Source organism: Podarcis tiliguerta (genome assembly GCF_965153285.1).
Source record: "Podarcis tiliguerta genome assembly, chromosome: 8".
In the NCBI taxonomy this organism is placed as follows: domain Eukaryota; kingdom Metazoa; phylum Chordata; class Lepidosauria; order Squamata; family Lacertidae; genus Podarcis; species Podarcis tiliguerta.
The window spans coordinates 3,822,478-3,834,197 of record NC_139541.1 but is presented as its reverse complement, the minus strand read 5'-3'; the positions used below and the strand labels follow the sequence as shown (position 1 = coordinate 3,834,197).

At 48.7% G+C, this 11,720-nt stretch overlaps 1 protein-coding gene across 2 annotated transcripts in view; it reads left to right on the top strand.

Annotated features, from left to right (window-relative positions):
• Positions 1 to 456: 456 nt before the first annotated feature.
• TET3 (tet methylcytosine dioxygenase 3) overlaps positions 457 to 11,720 on the top strand; it is a 105,311-nt gene continuing 94,047 nt past the window's right edge. The window contains exon 1 of one of the 2 annotated variants that reach the window (XM_083453566.1): positions 457 to 1,846. In XM_083453566.1, coding sequence (XP_083309692.1) covers positions 1,532 to 1,846 — 315 coding nt within the window. In that variant the 5' untranslated portion in view covers positions 457 to 1,531. The remainder of the gene's footprint in view (positions 1,847 to 11,720) is intronic. The other variant, XM_083453567.1, reaches the window with a different exon arrangement.

The following is an 11,720-nucleotide window of genomic DNA, read 5'->3' as shown; positions in this document are numbered from 1 at the left end:
AGAAGCTGAAGCATTTCTAGAGCGCGGCCCGAACAAGTTTTTAAAATGCCCGTCGAGGGTCCTCGGGCTTCCTTTCCTCCTCTGCCGCCCTCCCCTCACCCCGCGAGAGAGGCTGGAAAGCGCGGCTGAGGCGTCTCGTGTGAAGGCGCCGCGGGGCCGGTAGCCGGGCTGGGGCCACGCGGCTGCACCCAGGGGACCCCCTGGCCCTCCCGCTGCCTTGCCCGGAGCTCCTTCCCACAAGCGCGCCTCCGCGGCCGGGCCCCTTTTGCAGTGTCCCCCCGGTGGGCAGGAGCGGGTCACGGAGCTGCAACTCGGCGAGCACGAGGCGCGGCCGGTCCGGAGCAGCGCTCGCCCCGAGTCTGGCTGGCCTGGCGCGGGCGGGCGGGCGGCGCTGAGTCAGCCCCGCGCCGGCAGCAGGCCGCTCGCTGCTCCCCCGGCCCGGCCCAGCCCCCGCCCAGCAACCGCGGGGGGAGAGAGAGGCACCTCCAGAACAAAGAAGCAGCAGCAGCAGCAACGTGCGCTTCCTCCCGCTCCGCCGCCTGCGAGACGCTTCCCTCCGCCGCCCCGCCGAGCAAGCTGCAGGCGGGGGCTCCCGGCCTCCCCCCCCCCGCCCCAACGGGCCCGATCCGAGCGGATCCCCTTCCCAGGAGGAGGCGGCGGCGGCTCGTGCTGGTGGTAATAAAGGGCTCCTTTGTGTCTTGGGCGGGGGCGGCGTTTGGAAGCTCCTTCGGGGGGCTCGACCAGCCGAGAGACTAGTTTGCCCGAAACCCAACCCCCGCTTCTCTCTGGCGGAACGAGAGTCTTTTAGAAAGCCAAAGGAGGAGGAGGGAGAAAAGTTCTCTCAAGCTTTGCCTGCGGAAGGTCCTTCCACCAGGGAGTGGATTCCCGCGGGGATCTCGCGTGGGGGTGGGGTAGGGTCGCGTCTCTAAAGTTTTTAAAGGGCGTTCCCAGGGAAGAGCTTCCTTCTCCTCAAAACAAATCCAAAACGACACTTTTTAAAATTTTTGCTGTCTTGGAAACCCAAAACTGTTGCCACCAGTTCGATGTGGAATGAGCTTGGGCTGACGTGTGTCTCCAACCTTGATGTGCATATGGAGGGGGTGCTGTGAGTAATGCCCCCCCCCATTCCTCTTTAGAATACTTTGCTGAGGAAGTGTGACTTTGGACCACCAGGTGTGGAGCCTCGAACTGAACTCTCTCTTGATACTCACCCTGTCCAAAGTTCTTTTCTCTCCAGGATGGTCCATGTTCAGAGCACCTCTGACCTCTGTTGTCCTAAAGATCCCACCATTTGGGGGTGTAGCACCCTGAGAAGAGAGAGAATATCGGGAAAGAAATGTAGATGAAGTACAACAAGGAGAATAGTATATCTTTTTTGTTGTTGGAGCTAGTTGGACTCATTAGGTAACCCAGATTATTCACCAAGGTGTTTTTAAGATTTTGTTCTGAAGAGGTGCAAAGTCTTGCACAGCTTCATGCCAGGGCATCACCCAAAGCTGGCTCCATTGCCGTTCTCTGCCACTGCAAAGTCATGAAAAAAATCTGTTTCGCACCGCCACTTAGCAGCACCCTGGAGGGGGCCTGTCACTACCCTGACTACAGTGAGATGCTGAGCACAGCCAGCGGTGGCTTCCCAGCAACAGTGCAGAATGAGGGCTGCATTGGTGTGGACTCTGCCTCCCAGTCCCGGAAGAAACGAAAGCGCTGTGGGCTCTGCACACCTTGCTTGAGGAAGGAAAATTGTGGGACTTGTACCCATTGTGTGAATCGAAGGACCAGCCACCAGGTCTGCAAGATGAGGAAATGTGAAGCTCTGAAGAAAAAGAAACTGGGGTGCATGAGAGAGGTAAGTGTTCCTCTTCTTAGATGCTTTCTTAGATGTTTGTTTGAAGGGATTCCTTCTGTTGCCGGGCTGCTGTGGCACTGCTCAGTCTGGGAGTGACGGGAGCCCCGGGACCCTTTGCGATATCGAAGAGGATGTGCACTCTTGGATTGTGCCCAGTTGCACATGATCTGTGGCTCAGCTCCCACTGTGGCACTGGCAGAAGTGTGGATCTGGGGCCACCTGTGGGTTCCTTGCGTACTTTCAGATGCTCTGTGAAACTACAGTGAGGAATAGCGTAGGGCAGTGGCTGAAGAGCGAGAGGTTTCTTAGGAGTAACCTGAGAGACAGCTCATTTTTAAGTGTAAACTTTTAATGTTTAAAAAGAAGTGGCTGCTGTCCTCTTCTGCAAGTGACTGTGTTCAAGGAATGGAAGGGGGATGAACAAAACTGAATGGACCAGAGTTTGATTCCTGGGTGGGATGCATTTGGACCAAGGCACTTGCTGAACACTGTCCCCACCTAACTGCTATAGGTGGTGGTCTGCAAAAGGGTGAGCAAACTAGAATTGTGGTTGACTATAGAACATAGTTGGAAGAGCCACAGCTGCGTGCCATTTTGAGGGTTCATCATGGGGTGCACTCCTCTTACTGTGTTCTGCCTTGTCAGTCTCCCTAAAAACATGTGTCTTGAAATGGTTGCTTGTACTGTATAGTTGGGAAAGCCTCTAAGTCTTAGAATGATAGAATGGTAGAGTTGGAAGAGACCGCAAGGGTCATATAGTCTAGCCCCCTGCAATGCAGGAATCTTTTGCCTAATGTGGGAGTTGAACTCACAACACTGAGCTTAGGAGTCTCATGCTCTACCAATGGAGCTATGCTTGCTTTCTTACTGCCAAAGTGAGTGGTGAGAGCTTCTAGAGAGCAGCTGCCTGCACTTCAGTCTGGATACTGTAGCTCATAGCTGAGTACAGTGGTACCTCGGGTTACAGACTCTTCAGGTTACAGACTCAGCTAACCCAGAAATAGTACCTTGGGTTAAGAACTTTGCTTCAGGATGAGAACAGAAATCGTGCTCCGGCAGCGCAGCAGCCACAGGAGGCCCCATTAGCTAAAGTGGTACCTCAGGTTAAGAACAGTTTCAGGTTAAGAATGGACCTCCAGAATGAATTAAGTTCTTAACCCGAGGTACCACTGTACCTTGAAACCATCTGCTGCCCTTCCTGCAAGCGAATGTTTAATAAGGGATTCTGTCCGTATAAGGGTAGTTGTTACATCATGGTTAGCAATTAGACACATGATGTTCAGCCAGATGGGAGGTGTGTCATGAATATTCTTGCTAGTACTTTAAGCTGCTTCCTCTTATCAGAATATGGGAAACTGTAGAAGCAGCAAAAGCAAACTACGCTGCTGCTAAACGCCATGAAGGCAATGCACTTTCAAAGTTGATTTTATTGGATAGTATGGTAGCACATGCTGGAGGTCATTGCTCTGTGACTGCTTTGCATGTGATTCAATGTTGAGATGCGGCCATGGGAAGTTGTAATTTGCACAAGACTCTTTTCTGTTCACTTTTTTCCATGTGAAGGAGCCCTCTGTGCCAGTGTTAGAAATTAGCCAGGTGCATTTTGTGACCACATGGAGATTTCTGGATGCCAGGTTGCTGACTGACATCTCCATCTGGCAGGTCCTTCCAGCTTCCTTAAGCAAGTAAGCAGAATAACTTATTGCATTTATATCTCACTTTTTTATCCAAGGAGTACGTAGAATCATAGAATAATAGAATCATAGAGTTGGAAGAGACCACAAGGGCCATCGAGTCCAACCCCCCGCCAAGCAGGAAACACCATCAGAGCACTCCTGACATATGGTTGTCAAGCCTCTGCTTAAAGACCTCCAAAGAAGGAGACTCCACCACACTCCTTGGCAGCAAATTCCACTGTCGAACAGCTCTTACTGTCAGGAAGTTCTTCCTAATGTTTAGATGGAATCTTCTTTCTTGTAGTTTGGATCCATTGCTCCGTGTCCGCTTCTCTGGAGCAGCAGAAAACAACCTTTCTCCCTCCTCCATGTGACATCCCTTCATATATTTGAACATGGCTATCATATCACCCCTTAACCTCCTCTTCTCCAGGCTAAACATGCCCAGCTCCCTTAGCCGTTCCTCATAAGGCATCGTTTCCAGGCCTTTGACCATTTTGGTTGCCCTCCTCTGGACACGTTCCAGTTTGTCAGTGTCCTTCTTGAACTGTGGTGCCCAGAACTGGACACAGTACTCCAGGTGAGGTCTGACCAGAGCAGAATACAGTGGCCCTATTACTTCCCTTGATCTAGATGCTATACTCCTATTGATGCAGCCCAGAATTGCATTGGCTTTTTTAGCTGCCGCGTCACACTGTTGGCTCATGTCAAGTTTGACATCCTCAGTTAATCCCTACAATAACCCAGTGAGGTAGGTTAAGAGACCGTGACTGACTCCATGTTCACTCAGTGAGTTTCCTGACTGAGTGGGGAATTGAACCCTGATCTCCCAGGTCCTAGTCCGACACTCCAACCACCACTCCACACTGGCTTCCTGGAGTACCTCTGCTATGGGGCAGCTATACGAATTAAGTAAATAAATAAATGTGGGGAAAGCAAAATGTAACTCAGAGAAGGATCTGAAACATTTCCCTTGAAGCTTGAATTGGTTTTATTCTGGATTATTTTATTTTACATTACAACGTGTTGTAAATGGCTTTGAGATTTTTGCTTTAAAATATAAAGCAGGATATAAATGAAATGAAGAAGAAGAAGAAGAAACTTCATTGGTGAAAAAATGGCACCTGGACATTCTGTTGCAGTGACCGTAACCTAGGTTTAAGGTGTCATTTGGTGATTAGTTTATACTTCTGAGTTTCTAATACTGCTCCTTGCCCAACAGAGCAGGTTGTTAGTGATTGTTAATTTCTCTTCGTGGAAGGTTAAGAGGTAACGCCTCGTCCACCTTCAGCTTCTGGCTCTTCTTGTAATTATTATGATTGATTATGATTATTACATTTGTTACATTTGTTATCTCAGGTGTCAAGCTAAAGAGATGTGTCTTCAGCATTCACCAAAAGTCATATTATGAAGGTACCAGAGGCATCTCTGTGCAGAGTGAATTCCACAGCAGGGGCTGCCACAGAAAATACTACCCCCAAACTTTGAGGGAGGTAGAACTGCTACGTGGGCCTCCTCTGCTGTGCTTAACACCCTAGAGAATCTGTGGGGAAGGAGGCAGTTTTCCAGCTATTTGGAGCCAAAGTCACTTTGGGCTTTACACTTGAGCATAATTGGGCCCTGAAATGAACTGGCAGCCAATGCAGCTGTTTTAGAACGAGGCTATAGGAGGCAACCCCAGCCACTTAACTGACCACTGTGTTTTGAACCAGTTGAAGTTTCCAAGCCATCTTCGAGGGCAACCTCACATAAAGCACATTGCAATAGTCTTGTCTGGAAGTCGTCAAAGCATGGAGTACTATGGCCAAGGCATCTCAGTCCCAAAGGGGCTGTAGCTGACCAAACAGCTGCCGCTGCAAATACACATTTGTAGGCTCCAGTGACAATGTTGGAACAGGAGTACCCCCAAGCTATGAACCTGTTCCTTCGGGGGGGGGGGTGCAACCCCATCCAGAACAGGCCATCTTCCCATGTCCTGGATTTGAGAACTTGGAGCACATAACATCTGTGTCTCTTCAGAATTCAGCCTCAAAGTTTTTGCCCACATCCAGCCCATCATCGCCTCCAAACACCTGTCTAGCATCTCTCAGGCACCTCTCCTGATTCAGATGGAACAGAGTTGGGTGTTATCTACATATCTGTGACACCACACTCCATATCTCCTGATGACATCTCCCAGAGGTTTCATATGGATGTTAATGATAGGCAAGATAGAACCCTGTGGGACACAACAGGACAACTCCCATCGATCGCATTGGACAGTGCCCCCATCACTATTTTCTGAAGTACAGTGCCCCCAACCCCCTTCTCCTTGAGCTGCTTCGGTATACCATAGTCAGTGGTATCAAAAGCTGGGGAGAAGGCATGAAGAACGGGCCAGGTCCCACTGCTGTCAAGATTGAAATGTATCCCATTATTCAGCCCCATCCAAGTGTGCTGGAATCTGGACAGCCACCATCCTCTTGAACACCTTGCCCCGAAAGGGGGTATTTGCCACTGAATGATAGTGGTTTAACCCTTCCGGGTCCAGGCACATTCCTATAGACTTCTGTTTTCTCATGCGGACAAGAACCTAGGCAAGTGAATCCTCAATTCTTTTAGGCAAGAGTAGATGTGTTTGAGACCCAACCAGGCATGGTGGAGAGAGAGAATGAGAGAGAGAGAGAGAGAGAATGAATGGAGCACCTTAACTTGTTCATTTGCATATACTAAAAGGCAACTTCTTTGATCTTTTAAGAGAGGGAGAGAAAGAAAGTTTTGTGGTTGCCATGCACAGAAGAATGGTGCATGTTGAAGGATGGTTGTGTCTGCATGAGGCTGCACTGTTTGGGGCTGCTGTTAAAGACTGTTTGGAAACTTCAGTTGGCTCAAAATATGGGTCCAGAATGCTATTGGGAACCTAGCAAATGGATATACAGTGTACCTTGGTTCTTGAACTTAATCTGTTCCAGAAGTCCGTTCAACTCCAGAAACCGTTTGAAAACCAAAGCGCAGCCTCTGATTGGCTGCAGAAGCTTCCTGCACTCAAGTGGAAACTACTTTGGATATTCAGCTTCCAAAAAACGTTCAAAAACTAGAACACTTATTTTCGGGTTTTCAGTGTTCGGGAGCCAATTTGTTCAACAACAAAGCCATTCGAGAACCAAGGTACCACTGTAATGCCAATCTTATTTTATCAACTACATTACTTCTGGGCTCATTTTTAAAGTGCTGATGGTTTTAATGGCCTGGGGTCAAGTCAATTTTAAGCGTCTCCTTTGCCTAAGCCGTGAGATTGGCATTGGGAGTCCTGCACCAGCTATGAGGTGCAGGACCTTTTATGAGTGGCAATGTCAAAACTTAGTAGGGGTCCCCCTGGAGACATCAGTTGTGCCCCCTCTTTTCCTCCTTTTAGGTGGACTTGAAAGCCTGCCTCCCTTTCTGTTGTTAGTTGCAATTGTATTTTGTTTGTAATATAGTGGTACCTCGGTTTTCGAACTTAATCCGTTCTGGAAGTCCGTTCTTAAACCAAAACGGTTCTTAAACTGAGGCACGCTTTCCCTAATGAGGCTTCCTGCCGCCGGTGCCCTTCCACCGTTTGGATTCCATTCTTAGACTGAGGTAAAGTTCTCAAACCAAGACACTATTTCTGGTTTTGCGAAGTTTGTAAACCAAATTGTTCTTAAACTGGACTGTTCTTAAACCGAGGTACCACTGTAGTAGGATTGCTTGTTATATCTTTTTAAACATGATCTTGTTTTAATTACGTATGAGATTGCCACTGTTTACTTTGATGCACACCACTTTGGATGCAAATATATGTGAAAAAGTGAGGTTTAAATTGATGTAATCTGCAGTCCAGGGACCTGGCTGATTGGTTTGGGTCATCCTGCAACCATGTGCCAGCGTGACTCTTTCCTTACTGTGGTTGTGTGCCTTCATTCTACAAAGTAGAAAGTTCCATCTAGTTGTCATGATGACAGAAACTGTCAACTGGTGGTTGGCGCTGCCCATTTTAGAGACTAGAGCACGAGGGAGATGGTTTGTGTAGGACAGGGCTTGGCAGATAACCTTAAGATAAAGGTAAAGGTACCCCTGCCCGTACGGGCCAGTCTTGACAGACTCAAGGATTGTGCGCCCATCTCACTCAAGAGGCCGGGGGCCAGCGCTGTCCGGAGACACTTCCGGGTCGCGTGGCATCGCTGCTCTGGCGAGCCAGAGCTGCACACAGAAACGCCGTTTACCTTCCCGCTAGTAAGCGGTCCCTATTTATCTACTTGCACCCGGGAGTGCTTTCGAACTGCTAGGTTGGCAGGCGCTGGGACCGAACAACGGGAGCGCACCCCGCTGCGGGGATTCGAACCGCCGACCTTTCAATCGGCAAGCCCTAGGCACTGAGGCTTTTACCCACAGCGCCACCCGCGTCCCTAACCTTAAGATACATAAGGATTTACTGACAGATCTCTGGGTGAGTTGCAGCAGATAGGCCAAGATTTCTGACTTTTCTGACTTCCAGTTATTTAATAATGCCAACAACAAAATGACTTCCAACTCAAAAATATATTGTTGTGATGAAGAAAGCTGGGGGATAAACTGTCATCTGGCTGGCCGCTCTGAAAACAAGATGCTAGAGAGATGGGCTGCTGGCTCTTATTAAGTTCTGAATCAGGACTGAATTTGTATTTAGTTCTCAAAGCAAATCGCTAGGTTCAAAATTCTTTTCATTCCAAATGTGTGTCTCTTGCATTTGGATCTTGAGCTTCTAGTAAAAAATGAAGTACATCCCATAAATCTGAAATTTGCTCCCCCCTGGGATGGCAGGGAGTTGGTGGGCGTGTCTGCATATACCAGGCATATACCAATTGTCTGGTCAGTAAAACCACAGCAGGGATTTGGGCCTAATGTTTTTTTGAAGCAGTGAGGGTTTTGTTTAAGTGTGTGTGTGCAGGTTGTGGTTCCTTGCCCACTCACTGGCCTTGCAGCCAAGAATTGCCTCCCTTGTAGCCTTCTGAGGTTGGAGGAGTATCTGCCATACTTACCACCTGCGTATGTTCTGCGGGGGTTTCCCCCTTATTCCCTGACCTATGAAAACTGAGACAGCGCTGCTGTTGTTGTTCTGCTCTTCTATGCTAGGAGTAGGAGGCACGTGGAGAGAGAATTTCTGTGAAAGGGAGACTTGAAACTAAATTTAAAACCCCTTGTCACACTTCTGCATTATGTAGTTCTGCTTCTCAGAGAAAGGAAACTCCTTTGTTGGTGCTTTTTTGTCTCGTAAGCCACTGGTGCTGGCCTTCCTGTCAGTTAGTGACTAATTTTCCAATTTTTGCATGTTGCATTTGTGCAGCCAGAGCAAAGAAGCACAGGCAGGAACTTCTGACTCACAACGTTTACCTACTTGGGAGGAGAGAGGGAGGAAGGCACTGAAACGCCTAGGGCCACCTTTACACGTTATGCCACGTGGTACCCACCTAAGGACACTAGAAGAGTCTAGCTGCTGGGTCACTCCAAAAGGACCCATCTAGTTCAACACCCTGTTTCCACAGCGGCCAGCCAGAAGCCTTCTTAGCACAGCAGATACTGTGTCAGTCCTATAATCTGAAGGTTCTGAGTTCAAGCCCCAGAGAAGGCAAATTGCAGCTCTCTCATTTGGACAGCCGGCGTGGTGTAATGGTTGACCACGACCTGGAAAACCAGGGTTCAGATCCCCACTTGGCCATGAAGCTCACTGGGTGACCTTGGGCCATTCACCATCTTTCAGTCTAACCTACATCACAGGATTGTTGTGGGTACAAGATGGGGGGGATGGGACACACCATGTAAATCATCTTGAGCTTCTTGGAGGAAAAGGTGGTATAGACATACATACATACATACATACATATGCCAGCCAGCCAGCCAGCCAGCCAGCTACCAAGCCTTGTGAAATCTGCAAGCAGGGCCTGAGTGCAACTGCAGTGCCCTGTCCACCTGTGTTTCCCAGTCCCTGGTAATTAGAAGCATGCTGCCTCTGACACTGGAGAAAGAACATAGAATCTTGGAATCATAGAATCATAGAGTTGGAAGAGACCACAAGGGCCATCGAGTCCAACCCCCTGCCGAGCAGGAAACACCATCAGAGCACTCCTGACATAAGGTTGTCAGCCTCTGCTTAAAGACCTCCAAAGAAGGAGACTCCACCACACTCCTTGGCAGCAAATTCCACTGTCGAACAGCTCTTACTGTCAGGAAGTTCTTCCTAATGTTTAGGTGGAATCTTCTTTCTTGTAGTTTGGATCCATTGCTCCGTGTCCGCTTCTCTGGAGCAGCAGAAAACAACCTTTCTCCCTCCTCTATGTGACATCCTTTTATATATTTGAACATGGCTATCATATCACCCCTTAACCTCCTCTTCTCCAGGCTAAACATGCCCAGCTCCCTTAGCCGTTCCTCATAAGGCATCGTTTCCAGGCCTTTGACCATTTTGGTTGCCCTCCTCTGGACATGTTCCAGTTTGTCAGTGTCCTTCTTGAACTGTGGTGCCCAGAACTGGACACAGTACGCCAGGTGAGGTCTGACCAGAGCAGAATACAGTGGCACTATTACTTCCCTTGAAGTAACATGCTCATTGCTAGTTGCCATTGATGGTCTTGTCCTCCATGCATTTGTCTGGTCCTCTTTTAAAGCCGTCCAAGTTGGTGGCCATCACCCACATTGGTACTTTAGTTGACGTTTGGCTTGCATGTGCCCACAAGTCAAGTCCCCCAAAAGAGAATGCCACTCTAGTGTGCGCCACAGCACCTGTGCAGATCTTTGGGAGGCTTTGTCCCAATGCTTGTAATCCAGGGAAGAAGCAGCAGCCCAACATTGCAGCACAGCCTGGCCTGTGGGACCCCTTACCCACATTTGTGTGCTCCATCCATGGAAGGTTCAGAGGATGGCAACAGAAGAGCAAGCCTTTATGGTGGTAGCCCCATTTGTGAAATGCTCTCTCCAGGCAGGGAATGATGCCTGTTGCCATCTCCATATAGTTTTAGGTGCCAGGCAAATATTTTCTTTTCCCTTGGACTTTTGTCCCTTAATTTGAGGGATATTGTGGCTGCTTTTGGTGAGGTGGGACATGTAGTCTTGTATTTTTCATAGATTTATAGAATTGGAGATGGAAGGGACACAAAGGTTTATCTAGTCCAACCTTCTGCAATGCAGGAACCTCCACAGTTCAGCTGCGTTTTCCCATCATTTTTATACTGTCTATAGGTTTTTATTGTTTTAAATTGCTCTTAAAGTAAGTTGCTTTGAGTTACCTCTGTAAGAAAAGTGACAAAGAAATACAATTCCTCCTCCTCCTCCTCCTCCTCCTCCTCCTCCTCCTCCTCTTCCTCTTCCTCTTCCTGCTGCAGATTTGCCATGCCTGGTCTTCCTGCTAATGCTGCCGTTCTTCCATAGAATCACAGAACTCTAGATTTGGAAGGGATCCCATTGATCATCTATTCTAGCCTCCTGCAAGGCAAGAATCACAGTTAAAGAATCCCTGACAGTTCGCAATCCAACATCTGTTTGGAAACCTCCAGTGAGGGAGAGTCCATCACTTTCCCAGGGGATTCCATTCTACAGCTAAACAGCTCTTATCACCAGAAATCCCTTTCCAAAGTTCAGTCGGAATCTCCTCTCTTGTCCTTTGAATCCGTTGGTTTGGATTGTGCCCTCTGGAGCAACAGAAAACATGCTTTGAGCATGTTCCCCCCCCCCCCAAAAAATGCTGCTTGCTGAAGCATGTACTTTCCCTATGTCAAAGTTGGGTACACATTTTTACATCAGAGAAGGGTTATTTTTTTGGGGGGGGGGGGGTTTAGAAACGACCCACCTGCAGAGGAGCTCCCCCCACCCCAGCACCTCTCAGCATGACTCAGAATTGCTCTGACGCCCAGGAGCGCACATCTCCCCACCGTATCACTTGCCCTTCAACACGGTGGCTGCCGACTGTAGGTGGGGGTTGGGGGGGGGGGAGCCAGCGTGGTTGGGTTTAACAGGGTATGTGAAATGATGCACATGATTTCACAGCACTGCCAACACATCATCCCATACTTACTAAGCACACCAGCTCACTCGTCAGAAATATGCTACATTGTCAATTACCAAATCCACCCACACAGCAGATCTGTGAGCAGGTCAACACTTGCCTTTAAAAGCTCGCTTGTGACGACAACAAGCACAAGAAGCTTCTGTGTCTGTTTCCCCCTTTT